This window comes from Polypterus senegalus, chromosome 4, assembly GCF_016835505.1.
Source record: "Polypterus senegalus isolate Bchr_013 chromosome 4, ASM1683550v1, whole genome shotgun sequence".
NCBI lineage: Eukaryota > Metazoa > Chordata > Cladistia > Polypteriformes > Polypteridae > Polypterus > Polypterus senegalus.
Window position 1 is genome coordinate 231,983,642 of NC_053157.1, and position 17,590 is coordinate 232,001,231.

The 17,590-nt window shown below is 42.2% G+C and overlaps 2 protein-coding genes across 2 annotated transcripts in view; one reads left to right on the forward strand and one right to left on the reverse strand.

Moving 5' to 3' along the window:
• LOC120528122 (zinc finger protein 260-like) overlaps positions 1 to 2,083 on the forward strand; it is a 6,941-nt gene extending 4,858 nt beyond the window's left edge. The window contains exon 3 of the mRNA XM_039752166.1: positions 168 to 2,083. Within this exon, the coding sequence (XP_039608100.1) occupies positions 168 to 1,744 (1,577 nt within the window). The 3' untranslated portion in view covers positions 1,745 to 2,083. The remainder of the gene's footprint in view (positions 1 to 167) is intronic.
• The window catches only part of LOC120528887 (zinc finger protein 665-like), a 61,618-nt gene that overhangs the window by 25,331 nt on the left and 18,697 nt on the right, over positions 1 to 17,590 (reverse strand). Inside the window, exon 3 of the mRNA XM_039752964.1 lies at positions 12,447 to 13,545. Coding sequence (XP_039608898.1) covers positions 12,447 to 13,480 — 1,034 coding nt within the window. The 5' untranslated portion in view covers positions 13,481 to 13,545. The remainder of the gene's footprint in view (positions 1 to 12,446; positions 13,546 to 17,590) is intronic.

Sequence of the window (17,590 nt, forward strand, 5' to 3'; positions counted from 1 at the left end):
ATGTTCTTTAGTTTTCTTTCTTTCTTTCTTTCTTTCTTTCTTTCTTTCTTTCTTTCTTTCTTTCTTTCTTTCACAGTGTGTGTGGGTGTGTCTGTATATACTGTACAGAGTACACCGATAGAGTCGTGTTATATTTAATGCAATTGCTTCTCTTTGTCTTAAAACAGATTTTCATGAAGCCAGCAGCATTTCTCAGCTTGCCACTCAATCTCTTGAAAATAACAGAAAACGCTTATTCATGTCAGATGCTAAGAATTCACCCTCTCCAGAAAACTGCAGTGGTCCTGTTGAGACGCACCAAAGAACCCGCGCCGAAGTGTTGGAATCAGCCAGCCTTCAGGAAGAGCCAAGTGTTGACGATGAAGACAAGCTGCATTGCTCTTTACCATGTCGTAAACAGTTTCCCTTTGTGGGCTCCGAATGCGACAAAGAATTTTTAAACCGAAACCACGCCGGAGAGAAGCCGCACTGCTGTTTTGAATGCAAGAAGCAATTCTCCCACTTAAACAGCCTTCAGATTCACTTAAGAATTCACACCGGAGAGAAGCCATTTTGCTGTGCCGAATGTGGCAAGCGATTTTTTAACAAAAGAAGTCTTCAGGCACACGAGCGGATTCACAAAGGAGAGAAGTCGCATTGCTGTTCTGAATGTGGCAAAGGATATTTACACTTGAGCGGCCTGAGAAAACACAAGAAGACTCACGGTGCTACGCTGTATGTCTGTTCTGAATGTGGTAGAAAATTCAAACAGCAAAGTAGTTTTCAGATGCACATGAGCATTCACACGGGCAAGAAGCTGTACCGCTGTTGTGAATGTGGTAAACAGTTCTTATTACACGCAGATCTTCAGCGACACCAGGTAATTCATGCTGGAGAGCAGCCATTTTCTTGTGTGGAATGTGGCAAACAGTTTTCATGCAAAAGTAATCTGGGTGCACACATGAAAATTCACACAGGAGAAAAGCCATACTGTTGTTCAGAATGTGGTAAACGATTCTTATTTCTTAATGGTCTTAAGAGACATTCAGCAATCCACACTGGGGAGAAGCCGTATAGCTGTACTGAATGTGACAAGCGATTCTCACGGCCAAGCAACCTTCAGAGACACATGGGGGTTCATACCAGACCAAAGTCGTATTGTTGTTCTGAATGCAACATGCAGTTTATGGACAAAAACAGTCTCCAGGTACACAAGAGAAGTCACCCCAGAAAGAAGGTGCACTGCTGTTCAGAATGTGGCAAAGGATTCTCCCAACTGAGTGGCCTCAAAACACATAACCTGACTCATTCTGGAGAGAAGCCGTTTAACTGCTCTGAATGTGGGAAGAGATTCAGACAACTGGGTTCTCTCCAGACTCACAAGAAAGTGCATACCGGAGAGAAGCCTCATGGCTGTTCAGAATGTGGCAAACGATTCTCCCTACTAAAGGGTCTGAAAAGACACAGGAGAATCCACACTGGAGAAAAGCCATACTGCTGTTCAGAATGTGGCAGACGAGTCTCGCGTTTAAGCTCTCTTCGGATCCACATGAGGATTCACACTGGAGAGAAGCCATACTCCTGTTCCGAGTGTGGGAAGCGATTTTCAGAACCAGCAAGTGTTAAGAAACACATGAGAGTTCACACTGGGGAGAAGCTTTACAGCTGTTTTGAGTGCGGGAAGCGATTCTCACACCTGAAGAATGTTCAGAGACATATGAAACTTCATACCTCAACACAGCAGATCCATAACAGCTCTCATTAGGTTGAAACTCCTTAAATAGCTTGACAGAAGATCAAAACCTACTTCACCAACCTGTCGCCTCTGCATTATAGGAGATTACGGCGATAAACACACTCCAGCATCTTTAGAATCACTTTAATTGTGAACACAGATGACGTTCAGATCACTCCAGCCCAAAACAAAGTGACCACAAAATAACATCCAAGGTTAAACAATGAAGAGAGCCTGATACATTCGTCCAGTGGGCCTCAGAAAATAAGCAAGAGATCATGCACGGCCATTTTATACAACTCACCCTGGCATCGTGCTCATTGGATATAATAAAAGGGCTCCTTCCAGAGTTAAGCTTATCTTTGCCTTTTTACTGTTTTATTGTGTTTTAGTTTTAATTTGCATCTTGCAGGTCAAAATGTGATGAAGTCAAGTGGTAAGCAACTTCAGAACCAATGTCATTGAAGGTAATGTCATTTCCATGTAAAACACACTGTATGAAAACATCCATCCATTTTTCAACCTGCGAGCCATGAATGAAGAATGGTACCAAAACATTTTGCCTTCATAGTAAGCAATCTCAACAGCAAACAACATGGAATTCAAAAATGATAAAAAAAAAAACACACAACATAGTTGTTAACAATGCAGTAATCACTAAAAACACAGAAATAAAAGAAGCACATTCACAATGAACCGCAAGGGACTGTGGGTTACCCCAGCTTTTACAGGGCTGGAATGTTTTTGACAGTATTGTATCTTTGGAGACCACTCTCAAAACACATGGCACAGATTTTAAATCTGCTTAATTAAACATACAGAAACAATGATAAAGAATAAGCAACCTAGATATCAGCCTGGAAGTTCAACCCTAGCCCGGGGAGAAGCACCTTGTAGGGTATATCTTGAGATATTTTAGGATTTAAAGGGTATTTTTTGAAAAAATGTTTTCACTTGGGGTCTACTCACTTTTGTTGTTAGACATTAATGGCTGTGTGTTGAGTTATTTGGAGGGGTCAGCAAATTTACACTTTGATACAAGCTGTACACGGACTACTTCACATTGGATCAGAGTGTCGTATCTTCAGTGTTGTCCCATGAAAAGATAGAATAAAATACTTACAAAAATTGGAGGGGTGTACTCACTTTTGTGAGATACTGTGTGTACAGTTGTGCTTGAAAGTTTGTGAACCCTTTAGAATCTCTCTATATAATCTTCATTTGGATCTTGATCTTTGTTTGTCCGCGAATGAGTTAGAAGAAGAAGCACTAGATGGCAGTAGAGAGACAGCTAAAACATAGGCATTGCATTAAGAATCTCCTCCAGGCTTATACTACTGAAGACTGAAGTACGCCAGTCACACCTCAAAACACAGACATTCAAACTAAACAGATTGTTGTGCTTTAAATTAACTAAAGAGATCTTCATTTAGATCTGGATCTTTGTTTGTCCCCGAATTCCACGCACGTGTAGCCCACCTTCCAGTTTAGTACGTTGTTGTTACTCACGGATGTCAATGTGCCGGAATAACGAAAGGGGTGGTGGACAGTGTTACGCTGGTTAGCTCCTGAGGCCTGGTTAGAGAATGAGATTGCCGAAGATAAAAGGTACCTGCCTACGTAACATATGAATGAAAGACAGCGGGTAAAATGAATGACAACGTAACAGCACGTCCGGAAATTATTATTGTTACATTGTAGCCGGCGAGTGCTGCGCGTCTCACAGTTGTACCGTGGCTTGCTCACATGTCAGTGAAGTGATCCCTATTTATGCTTTAAAGAGCCTGGATACCTGTGTGTCTCCGTGTATATTGCCTTACTCTTTGGATTGCCACAAAGCAACCTGTGAGATTGGAGAAAGGTTAAGAAGACATCTTGAGAGGAAACGACAGCGTCGTGAAAACGAGACAGACTGTGAACGGACAGAAACAGAAATGCTCCTCCACCACCACATAATTACTATTCGGACAGTGATTCCGAGTGGGCTGTTCCTATCGAATCAATGTCCAAGGGTTTTCTTTTTGTAATTTTGTTTCCCTTATAAAAAATCATAATGCTGTGTGAAGAAGGGTCCAGTTCATGACTGGCAGCCACGTTTAAACAGGGAGCCGTTCACAGACAACTTTAATAGGCGTAACGTAGTTGGGCGCACATGGCTAGTATGTATGTATATTTATATATTCAGTATATATATATATATATATAGTGACTTCTGAACAATTATTTATAAGAAATTTCAGGCCTTTGCTATGACAATATATCACATGATTTACTGGGAATGACCGCCGGTGTGATTTTATAAAGGTGACCACTTGCATTCATAGATCATCTAAAATAAGACACATCATAGCGATAACATGCGGTTTACTTTTAGACTCTGCTTGATAAAAAAAAAACCTCTGGATTTTAGTTTTGGTTTAGTGGTCTAGAAATTCATTTTTTTGACTGCCGTTGTTGATGTTTCATTTGTTTATTGCCTAGATTTTTTCTCAGAAAAACTATTCATGGAACAGTACAGTAATGTGCAGCACCTTTGGGGAGACGACCTCCAGTAACTCACCATTGTATCATAGCAATATAGCCACAAAATAGTGGTGCACCCCCCCCCACCCAGAAAACAAAATGGAGTTGCAGGAAGCACTAAACAAAAGCACGTTCGATCCTGACATAATGAAAGAACAAAGTAATAATTTAATTGAGTTCCTTGAACTTCTAAGCCATCAAAGCTGGATAATGAAGACACTCAGATTTGCAAACCATGTCAAATGACAGCACAATCCTTTTCATGTATCTGTTCATCTTATTTCCATTTTCAAGCATACATCCATTCTCCTAACCTTTCAACGGTGCCAGTCATCTGCTTTTACTCCCTTAACCCGCCGTGCATTGAAATGTAGTAAAGATAGAAATTTCTGGTCAGTTCCAGCATTCTGGTGAAGCTCGGTCTCAGGGTTTATGGACTGTTGCTAATCTGAAATGCAGCCAGTCTGAGGGATAAACAAGTAGAGGGTACACTGAACGTGACAGTTATGTCAGCCATCCACAATATTGCAACCATGAGACAAATTGCAAACTCCAAAAGCTGAAGGTGGACAGCTCAGGTTGGGGAGCATGCACTGGTACAGCGTGTTGCTGCACCCACCACGTGACAAAACAGCTTAGGATCCTGGCTGGCAACCCCCTAGACAGACAAGTGGTCCAATCCCACCCTCCAGAAATGACCCTCTGTCTGCCACAGCCAGGTGTTTTACGTGGGCGCCCCCTTGGCCTGGTCCTCAAGGATGAGGATAATGTAAAGTGGACCAACCTCGAGGAATCGCACTACATGGCCATAGTGCCGCATTTGATGCTCCCTCACAATGCAGATCATGTGCCTCATTCGGGACTGCATGAGTAACACAAAGTCAAACCAGCGATACCCAAGTATTCTCCGAAGAGACAAAGTACTGAAGGACTCCAGACACGCTCACAAAATTAATGAGGAGGAGAAATATGAAATGTAACTCTTTCAGGGCTGATGTTGACTTTTGTCAAAAGAAGGAGTTGACGGTAATCGACTCTAAACTGTGACAAAACCAACCATTATGTTTTAGTTGTACTCTTGTTGCTAGAAGAAAAGTTAGCTTCATTGGTTTGACCGTGATGTCCGAGTAGATGTCCGAGTAGTAAGGCACAGACAAGAGCAAAAATAGCACTGGTATAATGGTGAGAGATCAAAGCGAATACATAAAGCAAAATACCCCATGGACGACGTTTTGCCTATTATCTCTAAACTGGGACTATGACTTTGATACAAGTGATCGAAAACAAATGTGAGGTTCCAGCTTCAGCTGACTGGTCCCCCACTAATCATGGTGCTGAACGGGTTCATGTAGCTGATACGCCTACAGCAGTGTTAGCCAGGAGGTCTGCCGCTTAACAATGATAAGAGGTAGAAACCAGATTGCAAACCAGTGACCGTGACGCGAACACAGCCTGGCAGCAAGCCTGCCACACATTCTTGGCAAAGTGGCAGCCGCAGCATGCAGCAACAGACATTTTATATTGATTTCTTTGGGAAACCACTGCTTTCAGAAACTGTTTTATGGAAAGAATATGCAGCCCTCAAAGAGTTAACCAAGTTCATTTCTCTACAGTTAATTTCTTCATATGGGTATGTTTTACACTCCCTTGTTAGTCTTAAGATGTTAGGGTATTGCTTTTCATTCTCGTTGCAGTATTACCACTTTTAATACCATCATAACCTAACCAGCTGATCCAAAAACTCTATGCGCTAGGTCTTGCTCCGTCCACATGCAACTAGTTACTAGATTTTCTCACCAACCGCCCCCAGTCTGTCAGGATGGGCAAACGCACATCCTCCACCCTTACCCTGAGCACTGGTGTGGCACAAGGATGTGCACTCTTCACCCATGACTGTCAACCCATCCACCAATCAAACATTATTGTTAAATTTGTGGATGATACGACTGTCATTGGGATTGTAACAGACAACAGTGAAGCTGCATATAGCGAAGAGGTTCAGAATCTGACAGCATGGTGCGACACCAACAACCTGGTCTTATATACCAAAAAGACCAAAGAAGTTATTCTGGACTTTAGGCCCACAATCTCAGTCCGATAACAATCAATGCAGATGCTGTGGAGAGAGTTTCCAGCTTTACGTTTCTAGGAATCACCATCTCAGAGGACCTGTCCTCGGCTATAATAGGCAAAGCACAACAACACCTCAGTTTTCTCAGGAAGCTAAGGAGAGCTGACCTCCCCCAGAAGCCGCTGGTTCATTTCTATAGATGTACTATAGAGGGCATCTTAACTAACTGCATGATGGCCTGCAGGTACAACAGCTGCACCAAGGCTGCTAAAGAAGCCCTGCAGCGGGTCGTAAAAACAGCAGAGGCCATTATTGGGACTGAACTGCCATCACCCAAACTCTTGTATAAGACTCGGTGTGTGAGAAGGGCCAAAAACATTCTCAGGGACAAAACTCATCCTGGAAATTCATTGTTCGAGCTCCTCCCATCAGGTCAATCCGTGTACGCACAAACAGACTAGAAAAGAGCCTTTTCCCATCTGCCATAAACTTTCTGAACTCTGAATCTCCTCAGTTGGAGATCATTTTTAATTGAACGTGTGCAATTTGCGATATTGGTAATGTGCAATATACTAATGTAATACAATATAGAATATGGAATGTACTATTCATTAACAGGTGCAATAACAATTTATGCTGCTGTATTTAGAGCAAGAATAGTTTGATCACTTAACACTGTAACTGTTATCTGACTTTTTATTTATTTACTAGACATTAAGCCCGTTACAATAACGGGCGCTAGAACAGTAGTGCATAAACATTAGTAGGAACAGTTTATATTAAATGGCAAGGGACCTTGACCTCATTCTGTTACTTGTCTTAATTTTTTTTTTGTCAAAAATATTTTTTCAAGAAGCCTAAAGTAAAATAATAATAAAATAAAATAGAAACGTACATGACAATACAGTAAGTATCTATATATATAATTCACTAAGGCAAGACAACCATGAAAAGCACGCCGGAAGGGGCGTGGATTCACTAAGCCGCCGACAAGTGAGACACCTATGGCGCACACAGGAAGGAGCCACGCCCACCAACTCCAAGACCACTGGATACGACGACAACTCGCAGGGCCACGCCCACCAACTCGGACGCGACGACACAGAAAAAATGCCGTCATTTATGTTCGCCTGTCGTAGAGGCCACATGCAGTGCAGGTCAGGTTAATGTCATGTACCTCCGAGCTACGCTGACTGTTCATAGAGGCATGTTTCTCGCGGAGGTGAATCGCCATATGCAGCGTGTGAAACGGTTTGCGAGGGGTAACCCATGGGATCCCTAAAACAATCCTTTAAAACTGAGGCTAAAGCACAATGAAGGAATCAGTCCTTAAAAACCAATGAGCCCTGTGCCTCTGTTTCATTACCGTCTCACCTACTTCACCAATGCAGGCCCTGCAACAGTCGAGACGCTCTGTCAGCAGCTGACCTTCTCTGTGCCTGACCGGTTCACACAGAGGCAGCGCAAGAGAAAGCCGCGCCAGAGACAGACAGAGGCGCACACACAGGCAGCTGGTGGGCGGCTCTCCGTGAGTTTCTCTTGCGACGGACACATGAGCAGGCAGTGTGTATGCTTCGAGTGCGAGGGTGGACGCGACAGGACCATCTAGGAAAAATCATGTCGCGGATGTGATTCGCTGTATGCAGTGTGTAAAACAGTTTGTTTGTCGCAGATGTGAATCGCTGTATGCGGCGTGTAGAACAGTTTGCGAGGGGTGTCCCTGTGTCTTTCCAGAAGTGTTCAAACATCAGTAGATAATTACGCTGCGTTTGTTATGCCGCGGGTTCATTATTGTGTTTTGCTCTCTCCAGAGTTCCATCTTTTCATTCACTTACTGTTGTATTCTCACACTAACCCGTTTTAGACAACCGTGTCTTTCCACAAGTGTTTAGCATTCAATAAATAATTATGCATGAGATTGAGCGTGTGTCTAGGCGTGGGTAAGCCGTTGAACCCTATTCGGGCTGCAAACCGTGGAATTGCCACTAAGTGCGACTCATACGCTCCCACTGTTTTCGTCCCTACCGTTGTACACACCCCCCTCCCACACGTTGACTGTTAATAGAGGCATGTTTCTCGCGGAGGTGAATCTCCATATGCAGCGTGTAAAATTGTTTGTGAGGGGTATCCCATGGGATCATTAAAACATTCCTTTACAACTGAGGTTAAAACACAATGAAGTGAGCAGTCTTTAAAAAACGAGTTTTGGGTTTCGACGCATGACCGCGTGTAGCTTAGCAAAGTGTTTTACACGCTACATACAGCAATTCGCATCCGCGACAAACACGCGTCTTTTTAGATGCTCCTGCACTTTGTACACACCCCCCCTCCCACCTCGCTACGCCGCACGGACGATTGTGTGTTAGTTTGTTCCGTGCATTGTTACAATGTTGCTTTTCTTGCTGATTTATTACATTACCAATTTTGCAAATGTTAAATTTTCTCCCTGTGCTTAAAAATTATTAAAAACACCGGCCTGATTATGTGGCGTATGGTACGCCGCGGGTTGGCTAGTAATTAATATTGCCTTAGTGTAAAACTTTGTAACAATCTGTAAGACACAATATCTGAAGAAGATATTTAGGTAAAATTTTCAATTTTTTTACCTCATGAAATTTTTCTATTCAATTTCATTATAGACAACATTTCTTGTAAATATTCTGTCTGAGTTTGGGAACAGTTTGCCTTGTTCATGACCATCTACAACCTTGACAGCAACATCTGGAAAACGTCTAACTCATGATTCCCGGGTCCTCCCTGCGTGGAGTTTGCATGTTCTCCCCGTGTCTGCGTGGGTTTCCTCCGGGCGCTCCGGTTTCCTCCCACAATCCAAAGACATGCAGGTTAGGTGGATTGGCGATTCTAAATTGGCCCGTGGGTGTGTTTGTGTGTGTCCTGCGGTGGGTTGGCACCCTGCCCAGGATTGGTTCCTGCCTTGTGCCCTGTGTTGGCTGGGATTGGCTCCAGCAGACCCCCGTGACCCTGTATTCGGATTCAGCGGGTTAGAAAATGGATGAATGGATAACTGACCGTGGCTGAATACTGGTTCTGGCAAGTAAATGCCAACATTTTCTAAGGTTTGCTCTTCTGAGTCTTTCTCTTTTAGTGTTTTTCTGACGCTCATTTTCTTTTTCTTCAATCGATCTATTTGCTCGTATTTTTCTTTGTCTTTCAGCCTTTCTTTTGTTGATGTTTACTTGTTGAGCTGACCGTTCTTCCAGGAGATGTTGCTTATATAGGATTTGATTGTGTACTTGACGTGTCCTTTTTTTTGGGTGGCATGTTGTTAGTAGATACGTCCGTAATATTTTCTCCTACAGTAATACTGGCTTGTATGTGGCTGTAATATGCATCCTTTAATATGTCTTTAATTTTCTCTCACAGTAATACTGGTTTGTATTTCCATAAAATGCCTGTAATTTTCTCTGACAGTAATACTGGCTTTGATGTCCGTAATATGACTTTAATTTTCTGTCACAACAGTGGGCAATCAGCAGAGTGTCCCCAGCAACTGATATAATGTGTGGCGTGCTGCTTATAATCGTGCCTGAGGCGTCTCCCCAGCAAGTACTGTGCAGTTCCCCAGCAAGTATTTTAATCTGTGGGGGCGTGCAACTGATTATTGTATATGTGGCGTCTCCCCAACAACGGATTTTAGGTGCGCTGCCGCGACTACCCAATCAGTACTCTCCCCAGCAATGGTGTCCTTTATATCTTATCATGAGCGGCCATTCATTGTGTGCCCAGCTTCCAGTGTGTGTGCTTTATTTGCTCATCGTGCGCGGCGGCGGCGGCGGCTAGGCCATTCACTGCGCGCCCAGCTTCCAGTGTGTGTGCGTCCACGTGCCGAGCGCATGGGCGGGGCACGGTACAATGTGCGGCGCAGCCCGCGCATGCGCACTTCACCAGAAGACACACGGACACTTGGACGCACACAGGGGTTTTAATAAAGAGGATAAAGCACTTTAAAAACAACATCAAGTCCGACCAAAGTGCTGTATAATAAACAAAAAAGAAGAAAAATCCAACATATCAGACACACAAAACCAAAGGGTAAATGAAACAGAAACACATAAGAACTGAAGAGATTCTTAATAAAAAGTATACAGATAGCCAACACATCATACTGGATTAAAAGCCAGAGAGTAAAAATGTGTTTTTAAATAGGATTTAAAGACAGCACGTGAAGCAGCCTGCCTAACGTGCAATGGCAAATCGTTCCAGAGTTTTGGGGCTGCAACTGAAGAAGCTCGATCACCTCGGAGTTTGCATCGTGTCTTAGGAACAAGTAACAGCATCTGGTCTGCTGACCTGAGAGAGCGAGACGGTACATAAGGGTGCAGCAGTTCTGACAAATAAAGTGGGGCACAACCATTAAAAGATTTAAAAACCAAATACGAGGATTCGAAAACTAATTGGAAGCCAGTGAAGGGAAGCCAAAATCGGGGTAACGTGCTCATGCTTTCTTGTGCCAGTTAAAAATCGAGTATCAGCGTTTTTCACCTGCTGTAGGCGAGCAATGGAGGCCTGGCTAATTCCAAACAGAAGTGCATTGCAGTAATCTAGACGCAGGTATCACTGTTTCAAGGTTGTGCATAGACAAGACAGGCTTGATTTTTGACAGCCGCTTCAACTGGAAAGAGCAACATTTTACCACTGTGTTCACACGGCTATCGAGTTTTTCACCCCTAAATTTGTGATTGTGGTTTTCTCAAATTGAGCCACAGTGTAAAGGTCGATGCAGGGGGTTCCCGCTGGTGCTGTTGGGTCTAAATAGCATGACTTGTGTCTTGTTCTCATTAAAATTTAGAACATTTAATGCCATCCAACTCCTTATGTCAATAAGGCAATCAAGCAGGGGCTGAACAGAACATGGACCAGGGCGCTTCTTCAGAGGGAAATAAACCTGACAGTCATCTGCATAAAGATGAAAGGATGTCTGAAAAATAGTGCAGAGTGGCAGCAGGTACATGGAGAACAGAAGAGGTCCCAGGGTGGAGCCCTGTGGTACCCCCCAGGGAAGGGCAACAGAGGTGGAAGTAAAATCATCAATGCCGACACAAAAACGTCTACCTGAGAGATAGGACCTAAACCATTGGAGATCTGAACCTGTGATGCCCACCCACTGCTCCAGCCTGGAGATGAGGATCTCATGGTCTATCATGTCAAATCCAGAAGCATAAGTAGCAGACAGTCACCAGAGTCCACTGTTAAAAGAATATCATTAAAAACCCTTAACAGAGAGGACTCAGTGCTGGGGTGAGTTTTAAACCCAGACTGGAACACTTCCAGAATTGCATGTCCGTCCAGGGAGGACTTCAGCTGGGTGTAAATGACTTTTTCCAAGAGTTTGAACAAAAAAGGTAGCTTGGAAATAGGCCTAAAGTTTGACATAACAGAGAGATCCAGACCCGTTTTTTCCAGCAGTGGTTGCACAACAGCATGTTAAAAATTTTTAGGCACCACACTAGAGGTTAAACTACTATTAAAAATTGTAAGAATAGAAGGACCCAAGGTAGAAAAGACCTCCTTAAGAAGTTGAGGAGGGACAACATCAAGGGGGGAGCCAGACGGCTTCCTACTGGAAACCAGCTGCTGTAAAAAGGGGAGAGTGACAGGCTCGAAGTGATCAAACACAGCCAAACAGGGTATTAAAATGGTTGGATCATGAGAAGGTGGTGAAATGAGGGTCCTAGTGCTTACAACCTTCTTCAAAAAACAAAAAGAAATTTATCGCAAGTTTCCCTAGAGGCTTCCAGAAAGACAGGTTAAATATAGAACTCAATGTGTTAAAAAGTCAATAACTTCAGAAAAACATTTTGATCTTGCAGATTTCAAAACTTTCTGATGACACAACCAAGTTTCTCTCAATATTTCGAAAGAAACCTGCAACCTGTCCTTTTTTCCCCCTCCGTTCAGTTCTCCTGCACTCTCGTCTATATGCACGGGTATTAGCATTTAACCTTTTCTTTAAATGCACCTTGGGGCGGTCACATAAAGTCATTACAATGTGTTACACAATGACAATACAGTGCTTGAACTTGAACTTTCTGTGGCTCCCTCAGGGGGCTTGTAAGTAGCAGGATAAGTCGGGTCTGACAATTCCAATAGATAAATGAAGCATTAAAATAATTTCAATTGATGTGATGTATATCTCGGATCGCATTTCTTGATGTTTCACCATTCCCAGCATGAAGCCTGGTGTGTCTCTGAAGGCCACTTTTGCGTGAAAACAGCTTCCCACATTCACAACAGCAATGCAGTTTCTCTCCGGTGTGAATTCGCACGTGTCTTTGGAGATTGCTGATTTTTGAGAAACGTTGTCCACATTCTGAACAACAATGGGGTCTCTCTCCAGTGTGAATTCGGACGTGTGTCTGAAGGTAGTCAAGTCGTGAGAATAGTTTGCCACATTCAGAACAGCAATGTGGCTTCTCTCCAGTATGAATCCTCATATGTCTCTGAAAACTGCTCAAGCATGAGAATCTTTTGCCACATTCGATACAGCAATGCGGTTTCTCTCCTGTGTGGATCCTCTTATGCGTCTGAAGGCTGCTTATCTGCGAGAATCTCTTGCCACACTCAATGCAGCCATGCGGTTTCTCTCCAGTGTGAATCCGAATATGTGTCTGAAGGTTGCTTACACACGAGAATCGTTTGCCACATTCAGCGCAACCGTGCAGCTTCTCTCCAGTGTGAATTCTCGAGTGCGTCTGTAAATGGCTGAGTTGTGAAAATCGTTTGCCACATTCAAAACAAGAGTGCGGCTTCTCTCCTGTGTGAATCCTCTTATGAGTCTGAAGACTGCTGATCTGTGAGAATCGCTTGCCACACTCAGCACAGCCATGCGGTTTCTCTCCAGTGTGAATCCTCATGTGTGTCTGAAGATTGCTCTCACACGAGAATGGTTTCCCACATTCGGAACAGCAATACGGTTTCTCCCCAGCATGAATTCTCCTGTGTCTGTTAAGACTGCTAATGCTTGAAAACCATTTACAGCAATCAGAACACCAATGTGCCGTCACATCTCCCTGTATTCTGGTGCGTCTAGGTAGACCACCTCTGTCCATGAATCTGGTACAAGTTCTTGTGCACTTCTGCAGTCCACCCACGACTGAAAATCTTTTACTGTGTCGCTTAGTTGTTTCAGATACAAACATCAGTTTCCTCATAGTGTCATGGCTTTCATTTGGTAAAGTAAGTGAAGACAAAGGGCAGAAGATGTTTCTTTGTAAATCTGTTAAGGCAGAAAACACAATTACTGTGCATTTAACACATTAAAACTAAACCAAACAGTACAACTCAAATACAAGTACACTTTAAATGGGGTGGGGAAGGTTTGTCACTCTGGTCATATCTGCAGATTTTAGACACTGCAGTCATTTATGTGACAATCAGACAACATCTTGGACAAGTGAAACTCTCTAATCCTAACCAGAGAGGAGACAGGATTAAAAATGACCAGTCTGTGTTGTTTTAAACACCATCTCCGTTATCTGTGTGTGTGTGTGTGTGTTACGGTGGGTGACTTTATGACTTAATTCTCACAGTCTCCCAATAAAATCAATCGAGTTCAGATGTCACTGTTCCTGTAATGGAAAGTCTGATGACAGCAAAAAAGACGGAACTGTTGAGCAATTTGGGGGTCTTCAATTTAAGAAAAATTCCCATTCACTTGACTATTCTTGTTTTACCGAAAAAAATATACAAGTGGTACCTCGGTATACGTCTTTAATCCATTCCATATCCTTTGACTTATACCAAACAGGTCGTATACCAAACTAATTTTTCTCATAAGAAATAAAGGGAAAATGATTAATCAGTTCTCATGAAAAAAATCCCATTGTAATTGGCATATTATACATTGATGGGGTTGTATAAAATAATTTAAACACTGCTTAATACTTGTAGCCACCGAAGGCAAAGTCAGGCACGGGTAAGACGCGTGTCAAAGAAATCTCACAGTCCAAAAGTTCGTTTTAAAATATTTAGTGAAAGTTAAAAGCAAATAATCCACACAAGAATAAAAGAACAAATAGTTACACATGTAAAATAAAAGGCAAAAAAAAAGGGGAAATGTATCTTGTCTTAAACTTAGCTTTTCTTGAGAAACTTTAGTTATTTCTGTACTTAAAAGTTCTTTACTTTTTCTTCTCTATTTAAAGATTCTTAAATTCTTATATACTTAAAGATTCTTAGCTTCTTTTTCTGTATGCTTTAAGCATACGGCACAGCACATGAATTAAGTGCTGTTTTCTTACATATTCACACACTCAAAAGGCCCGTAAGCTGATTGGCACATAGATATGTGCCCAGGCATGGTCACGTGCGCAAGCACGAACACCAGCACACAAGAACACGGTTAAAAACCGCATGCCTTTGTACCTTACACAAGGCAAGGCTAGACACTAACTGGAGAACATTGTTCACTCAAAGCTGTTAGAAAATGACAGGAAAATACCAACACAATTCTGTTCACGGGGGTTATAGGAACCTCCCATATTTTATGCATTATCATCTAGTAAAATATTCATGAATTTTATAGAATTAGGAAAATGGCTCCTACAATACTAAAATGCATAAATGCAAAAGCAATTAGATGAAATAAATACAAATTTAACCTCACTTTACTTTTTAATAACGTTTTTGTTTTTCACAATCGTAGACACCCTCGTTCTCCGCATACGGTATGCAGCAGCCAAGTCCCGGATACGCATGCCACCTTCATACTTTTCAGCAATCAATTCAAATTTACGCGAGAAAACACAAAATCACGTGACAATTCACAGAGAGTTATAGCGCGGGTTGTTCATTGAATGCTAGCAACTGACGCTTGTGGACAGTCGTCACTTTGTCTCGAGAGGTAAACAAGGGTAGCGCGCGGGTTGTTTAGTGAATGCTAGCCAGGAGCTGAGAAGGTGGATAGAAAAGAAGCTATTGGTAAAGCACATAAGGCTTCGTTACAATAATGGCTGGATACACGGAAAAAGAGTGCTGGCTAATCAGAAAGTTTCTTCGGAGCGCACGGCTTTACTGTGCATTTTTGATGCGGGCATCTGCCATGGTCGGACGTTAACGTCGAGACACCCGGGTGAGATGGACTTTCAACCTGCTACAGAAGAGTCGTCGCCAGACCGGTTGAGATCGCTTCTTTTGTATAGATTTATAACAAAGCTGTGTAATATATTTGACTTGAACGCTGGATTTATTGCAGACTTCCCAGGCCGGTTGGATACAAACTTAAAACAAAGTTAATATAAAAAGGGACTGGGGAACGTGTGGGGATTGTGTGTGTCTATATGTGTATATATAAGTGTATGTACTGTGGATATATTTGTGCTGTCTGTAAATAGGGGATGTTTCCGTTTCATTTCCTTGCTTTCTTTCTTTTCTGTTTCGCCATTTTCTGGGGAGTATATTATAGAAGGGTTTAAGAGGGGGCATATTAGTTAGTGTTTGCTTAGTTGTTACAGATTTGATAAGGATTGGTTAAAGGGTGTTTATTGTTTTGTTTGATTTATAATATATAATTTTTGTTTGTTTAAATAATTGTTTGGGTGGTTTCCTTTTATAAATTCATAAAGGATATCTCCAGATGAGGGGATCAAACTGGGGCTAAGGTTCTGTCTGGTTCTGTTCTTAATAGAATTATTTTTCCTAAAGGTAGGAGATTTTTGTGTGGGCCGGCTCCTCGTCCAACTTAAGAGGGACTCGCTACAGTGAAATCTCTGCCAATCAGCAGCGACCCTGTAAAACACATGGAGCTCTGATCTCTCTCTCTCTCTCTCAAAAACATCAAACGTTACTCCTTAACAGTCTTTAGAGGTGGGTAGAGTAGCCAAAAATTGTACTCAAGTAAGAATAGCATTACTTCAAAATTATATTACGCAAGTAGAAGTAAAAAGTAGTCGTCCAAAAAAAATAACTCAAAATTACTCAAGTAAGAGTAAAAAAGTATTTGGTGAAAAGACTACTCAAGTACTGAGTAACTGTTTGAACATAATAAATAATTTATTTTTTTTAGAAATGTTGTAAGACAGACAAAAATATAAAACAATATGCAAATTCTGCTCTTTCCAAATAATAAAATAATTAACATCTTTACAAAATAAAGATGCACAAATAACACAAAGGAAACCTTGGATTGCGAGTGTTTTGCAAGACGAGCTAAAATTTGTAATAAATTTTGACTTGATAAATGAGCGAGGTCTTGCAATATGAGTAGTCTGTATACGCTTTGTGTGCATCACGTGATCACAACTGAGCTGATGGTTGTTCTCTCTCTCACGCTGCGGGATTGTGGTAACCGTCTCCCATTCTCAGGCTCAGTCGGCGTGCCTCACTCATATAGTTAACATCTGAACAAGTGTCTACTGTTTACTAGAGCATTGTGACCACGTGTGTGTGTGTGCTGACATGTGAGTCTCTGTCGTGCACCCCAAAATACGAAGCTGAGTCTCAGTACTTTAGCGACACCATCTTTATTCAGCTTGAAACAGAACAGCGTGGTTATTTATTGTAGCGGGATCTGCCACTCTCCTATACACAGACACAGCAGTCAGGCAGGGTCGTGCCCAGGTCAGTGGCCAAGTAATACTGTGCCCTGCACATTTATAATGTTGCTTGTATCACCCATCAATGGCAGGTGCTTATAGGATGACCGCCATCTTTTCAGATTTGCTTTTACGGCGAACTGCTACAGCGCTGGGAGCCTGCAGTTGCTTCAGGGTGCTCTTCCACATGTCGTCCCGTTGGGTGAAATCCCACAAGAGTTTAGAAACTCACTCACACCAGCCATGATTCTTTGTGCAGGTTAATTTGTTTTGTGAATGTTTACTTTATATTTTGTATTAATCATTTTTATATAAATAGTTTTGGGTTGTGGAATGAATCATCTGAGTTTATATTATTTCTTATGGTGAAATTCGTTTTGATATACGAGTGCTTTGGATTGCAAGCAAGTTTCTGAACAAATTATGCTCGCAAACCGAGGTTCCACTTGTATTCTTTCTTTCCCTGTCTGCTGTCTGTGAGGAGTTTGTGCCACCATGCCGATACAGTTTGTATGTGGTCATGTGACTGCATGGCTACATCTGATTTGTGAAATGGAGCCATGTGATTATTGTTGCTATGTCTGATTGGTGATACAGTCATGCGGTACATCTACTGGTGGCTTCTCTCTGGCAAAAATATAGCAAATCTAATGGACAAAAAGTAACTAATCAAGTGTTGCCCAATGTAGCGGAGTAAGAGTAGCGTTTCTTCTTCACAAATGTACTCAA